The sequence below is a fragment of the Oncorhynchus tshawytscha genome, unplaced genomic scaffold, assembly GCF_018296145.1.
Source record: "Oncorhynchus tshawytscha isolate Ot180627B unplaced genomic scaffold, Otsh_v2.0 Un_scaffold_7589_pilon_pilon, whole genome shotgun sequence".
NCBI classification, from domain to species: domain Eukaryota; kingdom Metazoa; phylum Chordata; class Actinopteri; order Salmoniformes; family Salmonidae; genus Oncorhynchus; species Oncorhynchus tshawytscha.
Window position 1 is genome coordinate 1,063,107 of NW_024609826.1, and position 25,256 is coordinate 1,088,362.

Below are 25,256 nucleotides of genomic sequence, written 5' to 3' on the forward strand. Positions count from 1 at the left end.
AGGAATATTGATCTGTTACAGAGGAAAGGTCAGACTAAGCCTAAGTTAGGGACTGCGCTGCTTAGCAGAGGTGGGAACGTGATGTTACTGAACGATGCAGAAGAAGTCGTTAGAATGGATAAGATTTCACTCTGCTGTATAATAAACTGTGAACACCACCACCTCACCATAGTAAGGCGATAGCAGTCTGTGTACTAAGTAAGGTATTATATGGGTTTACCAATGAATAAAGCCGTGCAGGATGTTGAAATAGTTGAAGAGCAGTAGATGCCAGACTGGTCTGGTGATGGTAGTATACTGTATCTAAAGCATGTTGCCATTGTCTCCCTGATAGTTCCTCAAGCCCTCTCATCTGGGTGATCCTCATGAAACAAGGGTACATAGTGCACTACTATGGACCAGGGGCATTTGGGAGCCGCTGTCTGTGATGAATTGAGAGCTGGTTTCTCTGTGTTTCTGTGCTGCCTGCCTGGTCGTTGAGAAGGTGATGATGGACACCAGCTGGGTGCGCTTACATAGTTTTATCTCCGATCTCCAACACATCCCAGACTGACTGCCATTTCTGTCAAGGCTCTGAACACAAGCCAGCCCCCACACCTCCCTCTGTCTATCTATCTGGCACTGAGAGAGCCAACTGAACTATTCAAATTGATGTCAGCAATCTGCTACACACTCCTGTTGGTTGTATTTCCCTTGTCTGAGACGAGCTATTACATTTACAATGAGAAATTAAATTGCATTTACCACTGCTTGATAAAGTCCTAAAAAAGTGCCTAGCTCTCTCCTTGATGGGTTCTTGCTTAAATTAGATTGCAAATTGGGACTTTAACAGGGCTTCATACAAGTATGTCTTTCCCCTCATTATCAGGTTTGATACAGAGTTCAAACTTTCCAATTATCTGAACCTTTGGCCGTTGTTGCCTTTGTGTGGGCTCAGTCAGTCTGCCTAGCTGTGCCCGCTTTCGCAAGTGAAGCAAAACCAGTTCTATCTGCGGGAACGCTTTTACACCCTGATTAGCAGGAATTTGAAAAATGCTTTTATCCCAGCGGAAGCCAGCCTCACAGCTACAGGAAGCCGGCATGCTACCGCTAATAAAAACCTGATCCTTTCTAATGAGCAGGTTAACGGAGGTTACACGCTGACTACATCAAGGCTATGCTCATTGTGGTATTATTATTTGATTTGACTGGAGTCGTGCTGATATCGTGCTATTGGTCAACGCGGTACCGTTGCCTGGTAGTCTGTGCATACACAATGAGTGATTGGTCAGTGGGATGAACAGGCAGGGGTGTTGTTTTGAACGTGTCGCAAATGGCAGCCTATCGTGCAATACTTTGGACCAGAGGCCTATGAGCCCTGTTCAAACGTAGTGCACTCTAAAAGGCACAGGGTGCCATTTTGGTCACAGCCATTGTGTTAAAAGCCTGGGATCCCCAGGTGTCCTCTCCTCCCTCCTTTCCTCTCCTCTGTCTGTCACCTGTGCTGCCTGCATGGAGACCTCTGCTCCTCTCTGCTGATTGGAGAGGACAGCAGAGTTGAGTGCGGTCAGAGGAATAGAGCAACACCTCATCCCTGACTGTGTGTGTTGGTGGGTCTGTTCGTCTGTGCTTTCGTGTGTTTTTGTGTGTGCGTTCGTGTGTGTGTAATCAGCTCTGACAGCTGGTGTGTGTAAATGAGGAATGGGAGTGTTACCTCGTACTATCAGTGTCACTGGCCGGTCTGAAGAGCTGACTGGGCTTGAGCTGTGTTGGTTTGACATGGCTCAGTGGCAGGCAGCAGCTCTGTTCATTCAGTCTCAGCTTCTCCCTCTGACAGGCAGCAGAGATGACCTGCAGGACTGTCTGTGTCACACTCTCTGACAGTCCGGGGAGCCATGTGGAGCAAAGTGGATGGGAACAGTGCACAGTAAAGGATAGAGGCTGCCTCACAATGCTTCCAGAGGGAGGTTGGAAGATGTTTTACTGGCACTAATGTCCACTATTACTGTACACTCCACATTTCAGACTTTAAATGATTACATCACTATATACAGTGCCTTCAGATAGTATTCATACCTCTTGACTTCTCCCACATTTTGTGTTACAGCCGGAATTAAAAATGTATCACAATACCCCATAAATACAAAGTGCAAAGCCAGAATTTGTTCTTAACGGACTTGCCTACTTAAATAAAGGTTAAAAATCTATATAAACATGTTTTTAGACATTTTAGAAAATTTATGGCAAATGAAATACAGATATCTAATTTACATAAGTATTCACACCCCAGAGTCAATATTGTGTAGAAGCACCTTTGGTGGCGATTACAGTTTAATTTTTCGTTGCAGATTTTCTCAAGCTCTGTTTTAAGTTAGATGGGGAGTTGCGGTGACCAGCAATCTTCAAGTCTTTCCACAGATTTTCAATGGAATTCAAATCTGTGCTTTGGCTGGGCCACTCAAGGACTTTCACATTATAGTTCTGAAGCCATTCCAGTGTTGCTTTGGCTGTATGCCTGAGGTCTTGTTGGAACGTACATCTTCGCACCCAGTCTAAGGTCTTTTGCGCTCTGAAGTGGGTTCTCATCAAGGATTTGCCTGTATTTTGTTCCCTCTGTCCTTACCAGTCTCTGTCCCTGCCGCTGAAAAGCATCCTCATAGCATGATGCTGCCACCATGCTACACGGTAGGGATGGTGTTAGACGGGTGATGAACTGTGCATGATTTTCTCCATACATATCGCTTTGCATTCAGGCAAAAGAGTTACATTTTTGTCTCCTCAGACCATAGAATATTTTGTCTTATGAGTCATGTGCCCTTTTGCAGACTCCAGGTGTGCTGTCATGTGCCTTTTTCTTAGGAGTGGCTTCTGTTTGGCCACTCTCCCATAATGCCCAGATTCTGGCAGGTTCTCCCGTTCTGTCAGAGTGGTCATTGGGTTCTCGGTCACCTCCCTAAGGTCCTTCTTGCCCTGTTGTTTGGTTGGACGGCCAGCTCTAGGCAGGGTCTGCGTAGTTCCAGCTTTTTTTCCATCTTCCAATGATGGAGACCACTGTGTTCTTGGAAACTTAACACTCTAGAACTTGTTTCATACCCTTCCAGATATATGCCTCATCACAATTCTCTCTCTCGGAGAGGTACGGACAGTTCCTTGGTATAGTTTCTGCACTGTCAACTGTAGGACCTTGTATAGACAGGTGTGTTTCTTTCTAAATCATGGCCAAACAATTGAATTGGCCACAGGTGGACTCCAATCAAGTTGTAGTGGCATCTCAAGGATGATCAAAGGAAAGTGGATGCACCAGAGCTCAGTTTGGAGTGTCATAGCAAAGGGGTGTGAATAGTTATGTAAATGAGATATTTCTGTATTTCATTTACAATACCATTCGTCTGTACATTTCAAAAAACATGTTTTCACTTAGTCATTATGGGGTATTGTGTAGACAGGTGAGACAAAAATATATATTTAAAGGAATAATCCACCCCCAGAAATAAAATCCTGATACTCCTGTCAATTTGGTGAAAGCCTATGTTCTATCACTGGGTAAAATAACAGATGTCCCCGTGATTTAACTTCTATCTGGTCCGTCTTTGAAAATCAGGAAATGGTGTAGGAATGCGTCTTAACGACAACATTCTCGTCATAGGGGTTACCACACTATCAGATTTCGCTTTTAAAACAATGACCTCTTCTCCAGATCGCCAAATCAGCCAATAGAACACATACATACATCTATATCCTCATGACAAAGTAGAGATTTTGCTTAGATGTACCAATCTAAACAGTGTAGTAAATTATTCAACTTCAAGTACCATGTTGCAATGCCCCCTGTGTGTCTGTGGGAAGCAGAGATATTACAGAAAGGAGGAGATGGGAATCCCACAGGGCAATGAATGGCGAAATGCCCCACACAACTGACTGTCGACCCATCTGCATTCACGTTGTCATGCTGCGGCACGCGGAGGCTAAACTAGACGTCACGCAATCCCTTCTCAAAGTCTGAGTATGAGCTTTACGATATTAAAGAGAACAAGTTAATTATCTCACATCTTGGAAAAGATTTGCAATGTTGTACTTCTTGAAATTCGTGCTAATGTTCGGTTTTTGAGCAAGCGCCCAATTGACTCCCATTCACTTCTTGAAGGAGAGCTGTTCTTGTCCCAGAATCGCCCAGAATGCACCGCAAGGCCCATTGGCAACATATGCAATAGGTGTTAATTTGATTCTAATGGCTCTCGCTCTGGGTAGAGACGAAATGCAAGTTGAACTCGGTGAGAGTGCAGTTTGTTTAGCCGATTTTACAGCCTGCTAGCTACTTCACATGCTGATATTGATGTTGGTATTGTTGTGCATAGCTATGTTTTCTAGCTAGCTAGCTAACTGGCCAGCCAGCTCAGAGAGAGAGCATTGCATTGAGGGTTTTGTAGTAGACTTGAGCCACAACAGATTTCCAAAAACAATTTTCACATGTTTCTACCAACCTTGTTATAATGACCAAATTATTATATCTTGTTCCAAAGAAAATATTCAAATATGAGTGTAATTTAACACTATTTAACACTTAATCATGTGAATTAGGGCTGGATTATCCCTTTAATCCATGTTGAATTCAGGCTGTAACACAACAACATGTGGAATAAGTCCAGGGGTAAGAATACTTCCTGAAGGCACTGTGTGAACCTGTGTGAACCTAATCTTAAAGCTACAATCCTTCATTGAAACAATAAGAAAGCGGTCACCAGCCTGTTTCTCTAAAAAGCTTAGGGATGGTCCTGGAGGAATATAACCAGACTTAAATTCATAGACAGAGCTATGGATGCAAGGATTGACCATCCATGATATCACAATTATAGATTTCATCATTTCTTGAGGCTATACGGTAATTATTAACATTTGCATTGTTTAAATCATAGAGAGAGAGAGAGAAACACAGGAACACACAGAGAGAGAGAGAAACACAGGAACACACACACAGAGAGAGAGAGAGAGAGAGAGAGAGAGAGAGACACACAGGAACACAGGGACAGAGAGAGAGAGAGAGAGAGAGAGAGAGACACAGGAACACACACAGAGAGAGAGAGAGAGAGAGAGACACAGGAAACACACACAGAGAGAGAGAGAGAGAGAGAGAGAGAGAGAGAGAGAGAGACACACAGGAACACAGGGACAGAGAGAGAGAGAGAGAGAGAGAGACACAGGAACACACACACAGAGAGAGAGAGAGAGAGAGAGAGACACAGGAACACAGGGAGAGAGAGAGAGAGAGAGAGAGAGACACAGGAACACAGAGACAGAGAGAGAAACACAGGAACACACACACAGAGAGAGAGAGAGAGAGAGAGAGAGAGACACAGGAACACAGAGACAGAGAGAGAGAGAGAGAGAGACACAGGAACACACAGAGAGAGAGAGAAACACAGGAACACACAGAGAGAAACACAGAGAGAGAGAGAGAGAAACACAGAGAGAGAGAGAAACACAGGAACACACAGAGAGAGAGAGAGAGAGAGAGAACAGAGAGACAAACACAGGAACACACAGAGAGAGAGAGAAACACAGGAACACACAGAGAGAGAAACACAGAGAGAGAAGAGAGAGAGAGAGAACACAGAGAGAGAGAGAGAGAGAGAAACACAGAGAGAGAGAGAGAGAGAGAGAGAGAGAGACACAGGAACAGAGAGAGAGAGAGAGAGAGACACAGGAACACACACAGAGAGAGAGAGAGAGAGAGAGAGAGAAACACAGGAACACAGAGAGAGAGAGAAACACAGGAACACACAGAGAGAGAGAGAGAGAGAGAAACACAGGAACACAGAGAGAGAGAGAGAGAGAGAAACACAGGAACACACAGAGAGAGAGAGAGAGAGAGAGAAACACAGGAACACAGAGAGAGAGAGAGAAACACAGGAACACAGAGAGAGAGAGAGAGAAACACAGGAACACACAGAGAGAGAGAGAGAGAGAGAAACACAGGAACACACAGAGAGAGAGAGAGAGATTAGTAGTGGAAAAGTGCTATTTAATATAAAAATCCAAATCCCTCCCAGCCAGGCAGCTGCTGGAGGATCTGTGGTAGCAGACTGACTGTGTTAAATGTCATCCACACATTGTGCCATTATTAAGGAAGCGTGACAGGTTGAATCAGAGCTGTACTCAGGCACACTCTCAACTTCATCAGATTGTAAATAAGATCAGAAGGTTGTCTGCAGCCGTGGAGAATGTGGGCAGAGCGTATCTTATTATTTTGCCCTCCAGCCTAGCTGGGCAAATGCCACTTCATCCACGCAATCTGCGTCTACATGAAAATGAGAGTTTTTTTCCCCCTAACATTAAGGACAGTCTAGATTCTGTATGGCACAGAGATGTATTGAAGTTGAGAAATGAGTTGTACTGTACATGCATACTGCATTAGTTGTCATTAGCCCAAAACTTGTGTAGGATCGTGTTTAGAGAGCCATGGCTTTGACCCAGATAGTATCCACTGCTGTTGACATGGTTTCAGTTCAGTTATTCCTCCTCTATAATAAGTCTTCAACAGGCCTGTATCAGTATTACTGGCTGCCTTGACAGGAACGGATTTCGGTAGTTCAGTTTCTCTTAACGTGACAGTGATGCAGGGTGCTATGGATTTAGAATGATGTGGAACTGGGAATGCTAACCATGTAGGCTGGGGGTGAGACACTACCACCCTACAGATGGACCTGATTTGTCTCCAGAAATATCCCTCTGTTTCTCAGATGTAATGGCTGAAAGCTATGTGAGTCATCACGGGGAAAGACTTGTCCTTGGCTGGGCCCTCGATGTAGCCTAAGTTGAGCTATAATTTAATGTCACTTCGCACACAGGATGCCTTCAGTTCAATGTAGATGCGTCCCAATTGGCACCCTATCTCCTATATAGTGCTATATAGGGTGTAATTTGGGATGCAAGCTCGGCAATCTGTAAGGCTTGGAGAAGAAGCCTGGCTATTTACACTCCTCTGTCACCCCGTCAGGGAGATAAAGCTTGGCCATTCATCAGTTCTGGTTACACCTCTGTCTAGTCTACTCTATGGGGGTAAAGTGGAATTACGACCCAGGCCCTCTGCTCACCTTTAACTCTCCATATTTGTTCCTGTTTTGTTTTATGAGCACAATTTAATGTTAATGACGTGTCATCACTCAGGTTCACACGGAGATCGATGGGAGAGGGTTGTTTCTGAACTACAATAATGGAGGAGGTCAGGGAAGAGTGGAGGGAGAGGGGAGAGTGGAGGGAGAGAGGGAAGAGTGGAGGGAGAGAGGGAAGAGTGGAGGGAGAGGGAGGGAAGAGTGGAGGGAGAGGGAGGGAAAGAGTGGAGGGAGAGAGGGAAAGAGTGGAGGGGAGAGGGAAAGAGTGGAGGGAGAGAGGAAAGAGTGGAGGGAGAGAGGAAAGAGTGGAGGGAGAGAGGGAAGAGTGGAGGGAGGAGGGAGTGGAGAGGGAAGAGTGGAGGGAGAGAGGGAAGAGTGGAGGGAGAGAGGGAAGAGTGGAGGGAGAGAGGGAAGAGTGGAGGGAGAGGGAAGAGTGGAGGGAGGGAGTGGAGAGGAAGAGTGGAGGGAGAGAGGGAAGAGTGGAGGGAGAGAGGGAAGAGTGGAGGGAGAGAGGGAAGAGTGGAGGGAGAGAGGGAAGAGTGGAGGGAGAGAGGGAAGAGTGGAGGGAGAGAGGGAAGAGTGGAGGGAGAGAGGGAAGAGTGGAGGGAGTGGAGGGAGGAAAGAGTGGAGGGAGAGAGGAAAGAGTGGAGGGAGAGAGGGAAGAGTGGAGGGAGAGAGGGAAGAGTGGAGGGAGAGAGGGAAGAGTGGAGGGAGGGAGAGGGAGGGAGAGAGGGAGGAGAGGGAAGAGTGGAGGGAGAGGGAGAGGGAGAGGGAAGAGTGAGAGGGAAGAGTGGAGGGAGAGAGGGAAGAGTGGAGGGGGGAGAGAGGGAGAGAGTGGAGGGAGAGAGGGAAGAGTGGAGGGGAGAGGGAAGAGTGGAGGGAAGAGTGGAGGGAGAGAGGGAAGAGTGGAGGGAGAGAGGGAAGAGTGGAGGGAGAGAGGGAAGAGGGAGAGTGGAGGGAGAGAGGGAAGAGAGGGGAGGGAGAGAGGGAAGAGTGGAGGGAGAGAGGGAAGAGTGGAGGGAGAGGGAGAGTGGAGGGAGAGGAAGGGAAGAGTGGAGGGAGAGAGGGAAGAGTGGAGGGAGAGAGGGAAGGGTGGAGGGAGAGAGGGAAGGGTGGAGGGGGAGAGGGAATGGAGTAGGGAGGGAGAGGGAAGGGTGGAGGGGGAGAGGGAAGGGTGGAGGAGGGAAGAGTGGAGGGAGAGAGGGAAGAGTGGAGGGGGAGAGGGAAGGGTGGAGGGGGAGAGGGAAGGGTGGAGGGAGGGAGGGAGGGAGAAAGGAGGGTGGATGGAGAGAGGAAAGGGTGGAAGGGAAGAGTGGAGGGAGAGGGTGAGAGGGAAGAGTGGAGGGTGGGAGGGAAGAGTGGAGGGTGAGAGGGGAGAGTGGAGGGTGAGTGGGAGGGTGGAAGGAGAGAGGGAAGAGTGGAAAAGGAGAGGGAAGAGTGGAAGAGAGAGGGAAGAGGAGGTGAGAGGGAAGGTGGTGCAGATAAGTGGAGATATGGTTGGGGGGACAGTTTGTATCTCATCTAAGTATGCCTGTTATATAGTACACTGCATATATACATGTGTAGGATCTTAATTTGATCACTCCTTTGTTACAGAAATGTTCCTGCACCACAGGAAATGCAGATGAGCTTTGGGATTTACATACATTCACTGAAAGCCCACACTAACACACGGTTATATTAACAATATTGCACTTTTCATGTAGCCTAATTACCTAACCACCAATCAAGCAACATTGTAGATTAATCGTTAAAATCCTGTTGCTGTTTTTGCTGTGACAATTCAGGTCAAATTAAAATCCTACATCTGTAGGCAAACTAATATAGGCCCCTACAACAAACTTGATATTGTGTAGTTAGTATGAAAGCAGATTGGACATCAACTAGGACTGGTCAATTTTTGTGTTGTCATCTGTATTTCATGTTTCAGTTTTCTCCTTTCTCAGTATGTTCAGGTTGCCTGCTGACTTCTATGTGACTTTCAACCTCAAGAGGATGTCTCTCTGGTTAATCACAGGCTTGTGTTGTCCCTCTGCACTTTATTGGGAGATTTACTCCTAGCGGCAGTGGTGTTTACTCTTATCTGGTGTTCTGCACAATGGCTTAGCTGCCTCACATAAGCTACACTACTTTAGAAACATTTGATGGAATTCTCTTTGGAGGACTGAGGACACCATATATGGAAAACTGGGAAATAAATGTTTCCCAGCCGTGCAATACATCATTGTTATGTAAAAACTCCCTCTAATACGTTTTCTATGGGTGACCTCTAGTCTTGTTTAAATGTGTCTAGCCTGCCTGCCACAATGTTTTCTTCCTTTGAGCACCTCTATACACAAGCTGTAATTGGTTGTGAATCAAAAGGCTTAATCAATAAGGGAGCTGTGGAGAGTCATTTTCAATAAAGATGTACATTACTCCTGGGTGCCGAGGTGTCAGAGGGCTCCTTTCTCCCCGCAGAAGATTAGTCAGAGGTCCTTTTCTCACATGACTGATCTTAGAGCCGAGGCACGCTGCGGTGCCTTCACACAAACACACTGAAATACTCCCATACGTTCAGTAGGCCTCAGATTCAGAGGCAATGCATGGACCCTAATGAAGATGAAACGTCTCTCTGTGCTATGAAGGTACCTAAACCTGCCTCTGTGTTTCTCTCACTCTCTTTCTCTCTCTTTGTCTCTCTCTCTTCTCCCCCTCTCCATCTTTCTATCTCTCTCTCCCTCTCCTCTCTCTCTCTCCCTCTCCTCTCTCTCTCTCTCTCCCTCTCCTCTCTTCTCCCCTCTCCCTATCCTCTCTCTCCCTCTCCTCTCTTCTCCCCTCTCCCTATCCTCTCTCTCTCTCTCCCTATCCTCTCTCTCTCTCTCCCTCTCCTCTCTCTCTCTCTCCCTCCTCCACAGCCTGGTCAGAGACAGCAGGATCCTACCTGTTGTCTTTCAAGTCATGGCGGTAAGTTAAGAGCCCCACTTAAAATGCTGCTTTTTTTTCTTAATACTAAAATCTTATGTTCCAGGAAACTGCTTTGGTGTGCGGTTTTATTTATCACTTGTGTTTCCTGCCCGACTTTTCATTTCCAGGCTCAAGAAAAAAGCTATCTCCTAAAAATATAAGTGGTTTGTCAAATTCCCACCTCCACTCGACTCTGAGTCTGTGTCTCTCTCCGTCTTTCAGACGGCCCGAGGTGGAAACTAGTGGAGAGGAATGTTAAGATGAAAGCCATATTACAAACCACCTTGCTCCCCCCCCACCTCGCTTTTTTATTCTCTGTCATGAAAATATATGAGTCCCATTGGGTGGAGAAGACTTTGGGCTATTGGAACATAATTCAAAGGCTGTTATGTGGGGAAATTCTGCTGGGCCAGACATTTTAGCTCGTAAAAACGCCTCCCATCCACCCCCATCCCAACGCCTGCCTTTCTCTCTCTCTGTCATTTCAGGCCGAGCCCATTTTGCACCAGCAGCGCTCGTTTGCCAGGGTTCTTTATTGATTTATTATGCAAATGAGTGTGCTGTGTGGTGGTGACCCATCACAGTACATTGTGTAATTGAGTGACGGAGGGAGCGGAACAGCCTTTTGAGGGGCTGTGCTTAATGGAGTGAGAATATGAAGTGGTCGTCGTCCCCCAGCTCCTACAACAGGTTACATATTCATCAGACCAGAACGCTTATTTCAGTAAACAGCCAATTCCCCCTTGACCTCAATCCACCAGTAACTGCTCTGCACTCTTTAATGAACTTATCGCTTGGGTGACTTCTCAGACACGTTGCCACTGCATGTAAGATCACTGAGAAACATCACACAGATGGAATCAGTTAGCTGTTAGGTTGATTGTCCTTACGTGTTGTGTTGCTTTCCACGGGTCTCTTCTATGTTTTGGAGGTGTAGTTGTGTTGCTTTCCACGGGTCTCTTCTATGTTTTGGAGGTGTAGTTGTGTTGCTTTCCACGGGTCTCTTCTATGTTTTGGAGGTATAGTTGTGTTGCTTTCCACAGGTCTCTTCTATGTTTTGGAGGTATTGCTGTGTTGCTTTCCACGGGTCTCTTCTTCTATGTTTTGGAGGTATAGTTGTGTTGCTTTCCATGGGTCTCTTCTATGTTTTGGAGGTATAGTTGTGTTGCTTTCCATGGGTCTCTTCTATGTTTTGGAGGTATAGTTGTGTTGCTTTCCATGGGTCTCTTCTATGTTTTGGAGGTATAGTTGTGTTGCTTTCCATGGGTCTCTTCTATGTTTTGGAGGTATAGTTGTGTTGCTTTCCACGGGTCTCTTCTATGTTTTGGAGGTGTAGTTGTGTTGCTTTCCTCGGGTCTCTTCTATGTTTTGGAGGTGTAGTCGTGTTGCTTTCCACGGGTCTGTTCTTCTATGTTTTGGAGGTGTAGTTGTGTTGCTTTCCACGGGTCTCTTCTTCTATGTTTTGGAGGTATAGTTGTGTTGCTTTCCATGGGTCTCTTCTATGTTTTGGAGGTATAGTTGTGTTGCTTTCCACGGGTCTCTTCTATGTTTTGGAGGTATAGTTGTGTTGCTTTCCACGGGTCTCTTTTATGTTTTGGAGGTAAAGTTGTATTGCTTTCCACGGGTCTCTTCTATGTTTTGGAGGTGTAGTTGTGTTGCTTTCCTCGGGTCTCTTCTATGTTTTGGAGGTGTAGTCGTGTTGCTTTCCACGGGTCTGTTCTTCTATGTTTTGGAGGTGTAGTTGTGTTGCTTTCCACAGGTCTCTTCTATGTTTTGGAGGTGTAGTTGTGTTGCTTTCCACGGGTCTCTTCTTATATGTTTTGGAGGTGTAGTTGTGTTGCTTTCCACGGGTCTCTTCTATGTTTTGGAGGTATTGCTGTGTTGCTTTCCACGGGTCTCTTCTTCTATGTTTTGGAGGTATAGTTGTGTTGCTTTCCACGGGTCTCTTCTATGTTTTGGAGGTATAGTTGTGTTGCTTTCCACAGGTCTCTTCTATGTTTTGGAGGTGTAGTTGTGTTGCTTTCCACGGGTCTCTTCTATGTTTTGGAGGTATAGTTGTGTTGCTTTCCACGGGTCTCTTCTATGTTTTGGAGGTATTGCTGTGTTGCTTTCCACAGGTCTCTTCTATGTTTTGGAGGTGTAGTTGTGTTGCTTTCCACGGCTCTCTTCTTCTATGTTTTGGAGGTGTAGTTGTGTTGCTTTCCACGGGTCTCTTCTATGTTTTGGAGGTGTAGTTGTGTTGCTTTCCACGGGTCTCTTCTATGTTTTGGAGGTATAGTTGTGTTGCTTTCCACGGGTCTCTTCTATGTTTTGGAGGTGTAGTTGTGTTGCTTTCCACGGGTCTCTTCTTCTATGTTTTGGAGGTATAGTTGTGTTGCTTTCCACGGGTCTCTTCTTCTATGTTTTGGAGGTGTAGTTGTGTTGCTTTCCACGGGTCTCTTCTTCTATGTTTTGGAGGTGTAGTTGTGTTGCTTTCCACGGGTCTCTTCTTCTATGTTTTGGAGGTGTAGTTGTGTTGCTTTCCACGGGTCTCTTCTATGTTTTGGAGGTGTAGTTGTGTTGCTTTCCACGGGTCTCTTCTATGTTTTGGAGGTATTGCTGTGTTGCTTTCCACGGGTCTCTTCTTCTATGTTTTGGAGGTGTAGTTGTGTTGCTTTCCACAGGTCTCTTCTTCTATGTTTTGGAGGTGTAGTTGTGTTGCTTTCCACAGGTCTCTTCTTCTATGTTTTGGAGGTGTAGTTGTGTTGCTTTCCACGGGTCTCTTCTTCTATGTTTTGGAGGTGTAGTTGTGTTGCTTTCCACAGGTCTCTTCTTCTATGTTTTGGAGGTGTAGTTGCTTTCCACGGGTCTCTTCTTCTATGTTTTGGAGGTGTAGTTGTGTTGCTTTCCACGGGTCTCTTCTTCTATGTTTTGGAGGTGTAGTTGCTTTCCACGGGTCTCTTCTATGTTTTGGAGGTGTAGTTGTGTTGCTTTCCACGGGTCTCTTCTTCTATGTTTTGGAGGTGTAGTTGCTTTCCATGGGTCTCTTCTATGTTTTGGAGGTGTAGTTGTGTTGCTTTCCACGGGTCTCTTCTTCTATGTTTTGGAGGTGTAGTTGTGTTGCTTTCCACGGGTCTCTTCTATGTTTTGGAGGTGTAGTTGTGTTGCTTTCCACGGGTCTCTTCTATGTTTTGGAGGTGTAGGCCAGGCCTAACCATGATAGTACCAACTAGGACGTATGTAGACTTTATCACATGCATGTCATCATTACATTTAGAGGACCTAATGTTCTGAATTAGTGATTCAACGAATAAGTTCTGGAATGCGTTATAAAAGCCTCCCTCCACACAGTTTAACACCATACAATGCAGTGTTACATACGCAGCCAATCAGGAAGGAGAGCCATTTAGTGTGCATTACCAGCCGATCAGTGTCATGCAGGTCAACCACTTAAACACTGCTCTATCCAATATAGACTCAGTCTGGACTCTATCACACACTAATCCTGCTCTCCTCTCCACCGTTGGAGGGTTCACCATTCATATAGTGCCTAGTTGTTACACCTACAGGACATACACTATGGCCAGTCCATTACAGGCTTTACAGATACATAGTGACAGGATTAAATCAGCTCTTTTCACTCTCACTTCACTGTAGTCACCATGTGTGTGTAGTGAGTGTACCAAATGGAAGCCTATTCCCTATATGGTGCACTACTTTTGACCTATGGGCCCTGGTCAAAATTAGTGCACTACATAGGGAATATGGTTCACTTTTGGGACGTATACCATACCTTTTAACTTTACTCTGAACCGCAATGGCTTGCCTTCTCCAATCCAATGGAAGCTGATATGCGGGTTTGGTCGGGATCGTATCAAATTGCTTTTTCGCGACACAGTTAGTGCAGACTGCAGTAGTAATAGCTGTCCACTTATTTACGTTTAAGGCCAGCTCAGCAGTTTCACGGACTGTCATTGATTCGGGCCAGAGACGGCATGAAAGTGGTCCGCGGACGGAGCAGTAATGCACCTCACTAATGAGTGTGGCGAGGAAGACGGTGGTGATTGACAGTGGCATTGATTGAGTTTGGTCCAACATCAGCAGACTGATCCTTAAGCAAGTGTTTAGGGAGCTTGACTCTGGTTACAACAAGAGCCCCAAGTAACAATGCTAGGCTCTAGCCCTCCTTTCCTGCTGTCCTGAATCTAATGTCTGGAGACTGAAGCTCACGTCTAGTTTGTTGTGGCTGCTGCAATGCATCATGGTCTTTTACTGATGATCATGATTGATTGTGTTAAGGAGAATGCTTGAGACTTGAGACCCCTCAAATGTCCCTATTTGAACAGCTTTGTTTTAAAGGTTAATGTTGGCATAGAAGTTAATGAACAAAGATGGTCGGAGGAGTGGACCCCCTCCCTGTTGCAGGATGGCTTTATCTCTGCCTTCCCCTGATTGTAGTGTCTCTGCCCCATATTCAATTTGATGTCATCTGACAGTGTAAATCTAATTGGAAGAAAATCCATTTTGCCTGTGTGTGGGGGGGAAGGTAGGTAGGAATGTACAGTCGGTGGACTCTGTATGAGTTTGTGAGCTCTAAGAGAGAAAGGAGACTCTAATAGAATCAGGGGTTTATACAGCTAGCTCTGATTGCAACATTGCTGGTATTAGGAGAATAGTTGCGCTCCCCTCTGCCATTCTCATTAACAACAGCAGAGAAGAAAAGTCTGCATTGCGACAAATATTGATCTGGAGACCAAATTACAGCTTGAAAGATAGTCAAATAGCAGACATAAACACTGCCTTTTGTTGTACTGCAAAGCTACTTTTCAGAGCTTGTTTTACACTGTAGGACACACTGAAGAAGAAGAATCCTTTTTAATCCATTTTCCTTGCAGTCAACAGAAATTCATCGACTGCTTATCCCCTCGCAAAGACACACACACACACACACATACACACACACACACACACAGGATTGAAGTTAGTTCAGAAGAGGCAGCCACGCAGCTACATAGGAGTTTGAGGTTCTGGGATTGGGCCTGTGATAGTGAGGCTCCAGTCTAGTTCCATGTAAACCAACACAGAGAGACGTACGTTGAGTTGAGAACTGAAGTGATTGTTGGTTCAGACTGTGAGGCCAGAGGCAGCCAATGGTATGTTTGGGATTGTGAGATCTGAAGTTAGCATTATAGATGATGAGAGATCAAGTCAAGCTGCAGGCAGACAGCACAATTCCATTACACATCTGATAAGATACAGAAATGAGGACATGCTTTTTCGGGAGGCGATAAAAAGTTGTTTTTCTTTCCGTCCTTATTTTTTCAGTATGTTTCTATCTCCTGCTTTTGGATTCAACTCTGTCATCTGTCAGAAAGGACACAGCCACACAGCCATATACGTTTCTCCTCCATGTGTCTCCCTATTCATCCTCTTCAAATCAAACCAGTCTTTGTGTTAAACAAAGTGTTCATAGGAAGTAGTGAGTCAATGAGTTGAGCCCATCAGGGTTTAGGTCTAGGCCCACACATGTATATCTTCATTAAGGGCTGTTGATATCTGTATGACCCCTGCTCTTCTCAAGTGGCCTAGCAGAGAAAACAGGTGGAAAACAATGGTTCTGGGCCTTGAGATTCCATGGCTAATTTATCCAGGAGACTGAGGAGAATCCCTGAGCTACTGGCCCAACTCTGTGCTTCTCTCTCTGATTCTCTCTGCCTTCCTGTCAGCCTGTAAACTGTGGAAGCCCCTTGAACAAATATCGTCTGGGCCCTAATTATGGCTGCATTGATTTTCTGTGTGTGTGTGTGTGTGTGTGTGTGTGTGTGTGTGTGTGTGTGTGTGTGTGTGTGTGTGTGTGTGTGTGTGTGTGTGTGTGTGTGTGTGTGTGTGTGTGTGTGTGTGTGTGTGTGTGTGTGTGTGTGTGTTTTCACTCTGGCCTAGATCCCAGACATCCTAGCTCAGGCCTTCATTGCCTACCTACTTATTATGTTCCTAACCCAACCCTGCTCACCAGATAATTGCACAACCTTCACCAAGGCTCACCAGATAATTACACAACCTTCACTAGATAATTACACAACCTTCACCAGATAATTACACAACCTTCACCAAGGCTCACCAGATAATTACACAACCTTCACCAGATAATTACACAACCTTCACCAGATAATTACACAACCTTCACCAGATAATTACACAACCTTCACCAGATAATTACACAACCTTCACCAGATAATTACACAACCTTCACCAAGGCTCATCCTCCCCCACATCCCAAAGGCTAACCTCCCCACATCCCAAAGTAACCTCCATCTCCGTCCTCCCTCCCTCCCCATCTCTCCCTCCCATCCCCCCCCTCCATCCCTCTCCCCAAGCTCCCCCCCATCTCCTCTCCCAAGCTCCCCCATCTCTCCCCAAGCTCCCCCATCTCCCTCCTCCCTCTCACCAAGCTCCCCCTTCTCCCTCCTCCCTCTCCCAAGCTCCCCCTTCTCCCTCCCTCCCTCCCCAAACTCCCCAAGCTCCCCCATCTCCCTCCCTCCCTCTCACCAAGCTCCCCCATCTCTCTCCTCCCTCTCCCCAAGCTGCCCCATCTCCCCCTCCCTCTCCCTCTCCCCAAGCTGCCCCAACACCCCCTCCTCCCTCCCTCTCCCAAGCTCCCCATCTCCCTCCTCTCCCCGTCTCCCCAAGCTCCCCATCTCCCCCATCTCCCCCTCCCTCTCCCCAAGCTCCCCATCTCCCCTGCCCCTCCCTCTCCCCAAGCTGCCCAAGCCCCCATCTCCCTCCTCCCTCTCCCCAAGCAAGGTCCCCCATCCCCAAGCTCCCCCTCCCTCTCCCCAAGCCCCCCCCATCTCCCCATGCCCATCTCCCTCCCTCTCCCCAAGCTGCCCCATCCCCATCTCCCCATCTCCTCTGTCTCACCAAGCTCCCCATCCCCATCTCCCCCTCCCCCATCTCCCTCCTCCCCTCCCCAAGCTCCCCCATCTCCCCAAGCTCCCCCATCTCCCTCCTCCCTCTCCCCAAGCTCCCCCATCTCATCCTCCCTCTCCCCAAGCTCCCCTGCTCCTCTGCTGTCCTTCATCTAGCCCTCAGTCAGGTCCTGAAGATGCTTCCCCTCTCAAAAGTTAAGATGCTAATGACTATTCTTCATTAAAGCTCAGCTATTTTTTCAGTCATCATCAGATCTAGGCCCTCAAGATGGCACACACAGGTGTATCTAGACCCTGTGAAAGGTATAATGTAAGCAGCAGATGATAATGTAGTCAATACAAATGCAGAATGTTAGCTACTGTATGCTTCAGTTTTCAGAATAAGACGTACTGTGGGTGCAGGGGACAGTAGTTGTGAAAACAAGAGTACTACAGAAGCATTGCTAAGGCAGATTTGCTCAAATCCATCCCGAAGGCTCTAGATATCTGAGGATTGCCCTGAAAGACTGTGTGCTTCCATGGGTTTTTGCCCTTCCTTTCCCTCACCCCCTATTCATTTCTCCTGTGTCTTTATTCCATGTTGTGTTCTCTCCAGGAGCACCAGGACAATGTCCTGGGTGGAACCATGCAGAAGGCCATGGCTCTCCTCAGCAACCTGACTGGACAGAAAGACGTGGATCTACAACCCTTCTACCAACAAGGTACGGTGCACTGCCTCACACAAATGAATGCATTGTACCGTATCTAGGCCTAACAGTTTCCACCCCATTTACAAAGAACACCGTGCACAAGTCCCATGTGGTTCCGTGTGACTTAGTTGGTAGAACATGGCGCTCGCAACGCCAGGGTTGTGGGTTCAATTCCCATGGGGGACCAGTATGAAAATGTTTGCACTCTGGATAAGAGCATCTACTAAATGACTCACTACTGTAAGTCTCTCTGGATAAGAGCATCTACTAAATGACTCACTACTGTAAGTCTCTCTGGATAAGAGCATCTACTAAATGACTCACTACTGTAAGTCTCTCTGGATAAGAGCATCTACTAAATGACTCACTACTGTAAGTCTCTCTGGATAAGAGCATCTACTAAATGACTCACTACTGTAAGTCTCTCTGGATAAGAGCATCTACTAAATGACTTCAATGTAAAGTGAGGACTCAGACCTCCAGCCGCTCTATCAGAAAGGTACGGTGACTGACATAAACACATGTCTTTGATAGGTTAATGCAGCACTGTGTGTAATACAACACCCAACAGTTTCTCCATCATTGACAAAGACAATCATACACAGGTACAACCTGTGTTGATTCCTCTCCTGTGTTTTCAGTTACTGGAGTGTGTTTCCTTGCCAGTAACGCCACCCCTTTACCTTCGGCTCAGACCGCTTATTGCATTGGGATCCTGTGGTGCTTTAAGCCGTGTGTGTGTGTGTTGTGTTTGTGGTGTGTGTGTGTTTCGTGTTAGCGTCGCAGGCAGGCTTTTGGTCTCCCAGCAGCAGCTGAGGAAGGAAGAATGAAAGCCTCTCCTCTTCTTCCTCCACTCTATCCATCAGCAGGCTGGGCTGTGTGTCCTGTTGTGGTACTCCTATCAGTTCATCTCCTCCCTGTCTGTCCACAGACGGCCCGCACCCACCCGTCTGCCTCTCTCTCTCTTTTTCTCGCTCTACACTCAGCACACATCTGACACAATCAGCCCAGCTGCCGAGCAGCCATTTGTCTACTCCTTTACCCGCTCGGCTCTCCTGCCTTGGCATGTTTTCCTTCTCTGCCATCGCTTTTCAATGCCCAGCTGGCTGCCCGCTGCAAAAACCAGGCGCTCCATAACACTCAATTATTGAATAATAGATTCATTTTGCTATGGCTGTACTGTGTTGACAGTTCTCATTAGCTAGTCGGCACAGTTAGCCCGTTAGCGCCACACGGTATCTCTCTCCCACCGCCGAGCGGCATGGAGCTGAGAGAGCCTGTCCTGTCAACCCTGTCGTGGTTCTGCATGAGCTCGGGGGAGTCATAGATTCACAGCTGGGCTTCACATTCAACATGCACCTCCTAGGAGAAGGCAGGGGCACCTTGCAGATAGCAGGACTAATGAAATGCTCCTCCTAGGAGAAGGCAGGGGCACCTTGCAGAAAGCAGGACTAATGAAATGCTCCTCCTAGGAGAAGGCAGGGGCACCTTGCAGATAGCAGGACTAATGAAATGCTCCTCCTAGGAGAAGGCAGGGGCACCTTGCAGATAGCAGGACTAATGAAATGCTCCTCCTAGGAGAAGGCAGGGGCACCTTGCAGATAGCAGGACTAATGAAATGCTCCTCCTAGGAGAAGGCAGGGGGCACCTTGCAGAAAGCAGGACTAATGAAATGCTCCTCCTAGGAGAAGGCAGGGGCACCTTGCAGATAGCAGGACTAATGAAATGCTCCTCCTAGGAGAAGGCAGGGGCACCTTGCAGATAGCAGGACTAATGAAATGCTCCTCCTAGGAGAAGGCAGGGGCACCTTGCAGATAGCAGGACTAATGAAATGCTCCTCCTAGGAGAAGGCAGGGGCACCTTGCAGATAGCAGGACTAATGAAATGCTCCTCCTAGGAGAAGGCAGGGGCACCTTGCAGAAAGCAGGACTAATGAAATGCTCCTCCTAGGAGAAGGCAGGGGCACCTTGCAGATAGCAGGACTAATGAAATGCTCCTCCTAGGAGAAGGCAGGGGCACCTTGCAGAAAGCAGGACTAATGAAATGCTCCTCCTAGGAGAAGGCAGGGGCACCTTGCAGAAAGCAGGACTAATGAAATGCTCCTCCTAGGAGAAGGCAGGGGCACCTTGCAGAAAGCAGGACTAATGAAATGCTCCTCCTAGGAGAAGGCAGGGGCACCTTGCAGATAGCAGGACTAATGAAATGCTCCTCCTAGGAGAAGGCAGGGGCACCTTGCAGAAAGCAGGACTAATGAAATGCTCCTCCTAGGAGAAGGCAGGGGCACCTTGCAGAAAGCAGGACTAATGAAATGCTCCTCCTAGGAGAAGGCAGGGGCACCTTGCAGATAGCAGGACTAATGAAATGCTCCTCCTAGGAGAAGGCAGGGGGCACCTGAAATGAAAGCAGGGCTAATGAAATGCTCCTCCTAGGAGATGGCAGGGGGCACCTTGCAGATAGCAGGACTAATGAAATGCTCCTCCTAGGAGAAGGCAGGGGCACCTTGCAGATAGCAGGACTAATGAAATGCTCCTCCTAGGAGAAGGCAGGGGCACCTTGCAGAAAGCAGGACTAATGAAATGCTCCTCCTAGGAGAAGGCAGGGGGCACCTTGCAGATAGCAGGACTAATGAAATGCTCCTCCTAGGAGAAGGCAGGGGCACCTTGCAGATAGCAGGACTAATGAAATGCTCCTCCTAGGAGAAGGCAGGGGGCACCTTGCAGATAGCAGGACTAATGAAATGCTCCTCCTAGGAGAAGGCAGGGGCACCTTGCAGATAGCAGGACTAATGAAATGCTCCTCCTAGGAGAAGGCAGGGGCACCTTGCAGAAAGCAGGACTAATGAAATGCTCCTCCTAGGAGAAGGCAGGGGCACCTTGCAGAAAGCAGGACTAATGAAATGCTCCTCCTAGGAGAAGGCAGGGGCACCTTGCAGATAGCAGGACTAATGAAATGCTCCTCCTAGGAGAAGGCAGGGGCACCTTGCAGATAGCAGGACTAATGAAATGCTCCTCCTAGGAGAAGGCAGGGGGCACCTTGCAGAAAGCAGGACTAATGAAATATGCCTCCTAGGAGAAGGCAGTACCTTGAAAAACAAATGATAGTCTCAATAAGCGCAAACCAGATGAGATGGCGTATCGCTACAGAATACTGTGGTAGTCATGCTGGTTAAGTGTGCCTTGAATTCTAAATACATCACAGACAGTGTCACCAGCAAAGCACCCCCACACCATCACACCTCCAAATGTGAACTTTTAACAAGGCACACCTGATAATTGAAATGCATTCCAGGTGACTACCTCATGAAACTTGTTGAGAGAATGCCAAGAGTGTTCAAAGCTGTCATCAAGGCAAATGGTGGCTACTTTGAAGAATCTCAAATATAAAATATATTTGGATTACTTTTTTGGTTACTACATGATTCCATATGTGTTATTTCATAGTTTTGATGTCTTCACTATTATTCTACAATGTAGAAAAATTGTACGAATAAAGAAAAACCCTTGAATCAGTCGGTGTGTGAAAATCTTTTGACTGGTACTCTGTGTGAGAATGCCAAAAGAAATGAGGTCCCAGCTGCCACTCAAAGATTGTCAATGTCCCACATTCGCTGGACTCTGGTGGCATCTCAAACACTTGGGGTCAAAATGTGGATATATTTTTGTCATTTGAGTAATGGAGACGGTGCAAACTTTGAGCTGAATGAGCCCATGTCTTATGTAACATGATGAGGTGTGGATACGCCCAATACTATGTTGAATGAGCCCATGTCTTATGCAACATGATGAGGTGTGGATACGCCCAATACTATGTTGAATGAGCCCATGTCTTATGTAACATGATGAGGTGTGGATACGCCCAATACTATGTTGAATGAGCCCATGTCTTATGTAACATGATGAGGTGTGGCACCCCAATACTATGTTGAATGAGCCCATGTCTTATGTAACATGATGAGGTGTGGATACACCCAATACTATGTTGAATGAGCCCATGTCTTATGCAACATGATGAGGTGTGGATACGCCCAATACTATGTTGAATGAGCCCATGTCTTATGTAACATGATGAGGTGTGAAATGCTCCTCCCAATACTATGTTGAATGAGCCCATGTCTTATGTTACATGATGAGGTGTGGATACACCCCAATACTATAGCAGGACTAATGAAATGCCTCCTTATGTCATCAGGTAGCTTGTCAGGGGCACCCGTGTCTTTTGACTAATGAAAACATGATGAGGGGGGATACTTGCCAATACTATGTTGAATGAGCCCATGTCTTATGTTACATGATGAGGTGGGCACGCCCAATACTATGTTGAATGAGCCCATGTCTTATGTAACATGATGAGGTGTGGCACCCAATACTATGTTGAATGAGCCCATGTCTTATGTAACATGATGAGGTGTGGATGCTCCCCAATACTATGTTGAATGAGCCCATGTCTTATGTAACATGATGAGGTGGGGATACTTGCCCAATAATGCTCCTGAGGATGAGGCAGGGGCTTATGTTACAGATGAGCAGGACTAATGAAATGCTCCTCCTAGGATGAATCAGGGGCACCTTGTCACCCGTGTCTTTTGCAACATGATGAGGTGTGGATACCCAATACTATGTTGAATGAGCCCATGTCTTATGTTACATGATGAGGTGTGGATACGCCCAATACTATGTTGAATGAGCCCATGTCTTATGTAACATGATGAGGTTGGATACAGGCCCAATACTATGTTGAATGAGCCCATGTCTTATGTAACATGATGAGGTGTGGATACGCCCAATACTATGTTGAAAGCCCATGTCTTATGTAACATGATGAGTGTGGATACGCCCAATACTATGTTGAATGAGCCCATGTCTTATGCAAACATGATGAGATGGATACGCCCAATACTATGTTGTCATGTCATCAGGTAGCTTGTCACCCATGTCTTATGTTACATGATGAGGTGTGGATCACACCCCAAATACTTTTGCCTTAATGTCATTCAGGTAGCTTGTCACCCATGTCTTATGCAACATGATGAGTGTGTGATACGCCAATACTATGTTGAATGAGCCCATGTCTTATGTAACATGATGAGGTGTGGATACGCCCAATACTATGTTGAATGAGCCCATGTCTTATGCAACATGATGAGGTGTGGATACGCCCAATACTATGTTGCCTTATGTCATCAGGTAGCTTGTCACCCATGTCTTATGTTACATGATGAGGTGTGGATACACCCAATACTATGTTGCCTTATGTCATCAGGTAGCTTGTCACCCATGTCTTATGCAACATGATGAGGTGTGGATACGCCCAATACTATGTTGAATGAGCCCATGTCTTATGTAACATGATGAGGTGTGGATACGCCCAATACTATGTTGAATGAGCCCATGTCTTATGTAACATGATGAGGTGTGGATACGCCCAATACTATGTTGAATGAGCCCATGTCTTATGTAACATGATGAGGTGTGGATACGCCCAATACTATGTTGAATGAGCCCATGTCTTATGTTACATGATGAGGTGTGGATACGCCCAATACTATGTTGAATGAGCCCATGTCTTATGTTACATGATGAGGTGTGGATACGCCCAATACTATGTTGCCTTATGTCATCAGGTAGCTTGTCACCCGTGTCTTTTGCAACATGATGAGGTGTGGATACGCCCAATACTATGTTGAATGAGCCCATGTCTTATGTAACATGATGAGGTGTGGATACGCCCAATACTATGTTGAATGAGCCCATGTCTTATGCAACATGATGAGGTGTGGATACGCCCAATACTATGTTGAATGAGCCCATGTCTTATGTTACATGATGAGGTGTGGATACGCCCAATACTATGTTGCCTTATGTCATCAGGTAGCTTGTCACCCGTGTCTTTTGCAACATGATGAGGTGTGGATACGCCCAATACTATGTTGAATGAGCCCATGTCTTATGTTACATGATGAGGTGTGGATACGCCCAATACTATGTTGAATGAGCCCATGTCTTATGTAACATGATGAGGTGTGGATACGCCCAATACTATGTTGAATGAGCCCATGTCTTATGCAACATGATGAGGTGTGGATACGCCCAATACTATGTTGAATGAGCCCATGTCTTATGCAACATGATGAGGTGTGGATACGCCCAATACTATGTTGCCTTATGTCATCAGGTAGCTTGTCACCCATGTCTTATGTTACATGATGAGGTGTGGATACACCCAATACTATGTTGAATGAGCCCATGTCTTATGTTACATGATGAGGTGTGGATACGCCCAATACTATGTTGAATGAGCCCATGTCTTATGTAACATGATGAGGTGTGGATACGCCCAATACTATGTTGAATGAGCCCATGTCTTATGCAACATGATGAGGTGTGGATACGCCCAATACTATGTTGCCTTATGTCATCAGGTAGCTTGTCACCCATGTCTTATGCAACATGATGAGGAGTGGATACACCCAATACTATGTTGCCTTATGTCATCAGGTAGCTTGTCACCCATGTTTTATGCAACATGATGAGGTGTGGATACGCCCAATACTATGTTGCCATATGTCATCAGGTAGCTTGTCACCCATGTCTTATGCAACATGATGAGGTGTGGATACGCCCAATACTATGTTGCCTTATGTCATCAGGTAGCTTGTCACCCGTGTCTTGCATGATCCCATGCAGATTTTGTATTTGCCAAGGAAGGCAGATTAATATTCTGTATTATGTCGTGTAATCTGGAGATTGTGCCCTTCAGATACGGGTTAAGATCTAAGCATCTCTCGACTGGACACTATGAGGGCTCGAGTGGAAATGAAGGAAAATGTTCTTTAGCAAAGCTGTGAGTTTGCAGGTACCTAAAAAAGTGGGTATTGGGAATATTATGGTCAACCCCAGAGTATCGAATAAGACTAATGTGTTGTCAACAAATAGGTCACAAAAAACCACCAGACCATTCCTATGCCAGAACTGGAATGCCATGTCAATCTGTGATGCTGGGAAGAGATGATTCGATGTTAATGGAGAGAAGCAACCTTCTTGTTTAAGGCTAAAGTGATTACGGAATTGGGACCAGATTTTAAGGAATTTCTTGACAATGGGATTCAAAACATGGGTGCCAAGGTCCATGGGCAGTGGGGAGCACAGGAGAGAGACAGGAGAAGTTAGAAGTCTTGACTGTAACTCCATGATGACCCAAGTTGGACCATCCTTTATTTTCAAAAGTAGAAACCCAATAAACACATTTAGATATATTTGCTGACCAATAGTAGTGTAAAAAATTGGGAATGCCCAGTCCACCTGCGGGCTTTGGTCTCTCTAGATATACCTTTCTCATTTGTGGATTTGACTTATTCCAAATGAAGTTGGAAATGCAGCTGTCCAATTGTTTGAACATCAACTTTGGCAGAAAAATGTGAATCATTTGGAATAAGTACAAAAACATAGGTGGTACAGTCATGTTAACAGAATTCTTCTGACCTGCTAATGAAATGGGAAGAGACGACCACCTTATGAAATCCTGCTTAGTGCACTCCAGGACTGTTTTGAAGTTGTTTCAACAGAGCCTTAAATGAGTGTGTGACCTTTAATCCCAAATAAGTAAAGACCTGGGAAATTGTCATACCCAAT

General features: G+C 46.3%; 1 protein-coding gene across 1 annotated transcript in view; it reads left to right on the forward strand.

The window, feature by feature from the left end:
* The window catches only part of ulk4 (unc-51 like kinase 4), a 251,125-nt gene that overhangs the window by 105,711 nt on the left and 120,158 nt on the right, over positions 1 to 25,256 (forward strand). The window contains exons 31-32 of the mRNA XM_042319135.1: positions 9,986 to 10,034; positions 17,535 to 17,640. Of these exons, the coding sequence (XP_042175069.1) occupies positions 9,986 to 10,034; positions 17,535 to 17,640 (155 nt within the window). The remainder of the gene's footprint in view (positions 1 to 9,985; positions 10,035 to 17,534; positions 17,641 to 25,256) is intronic.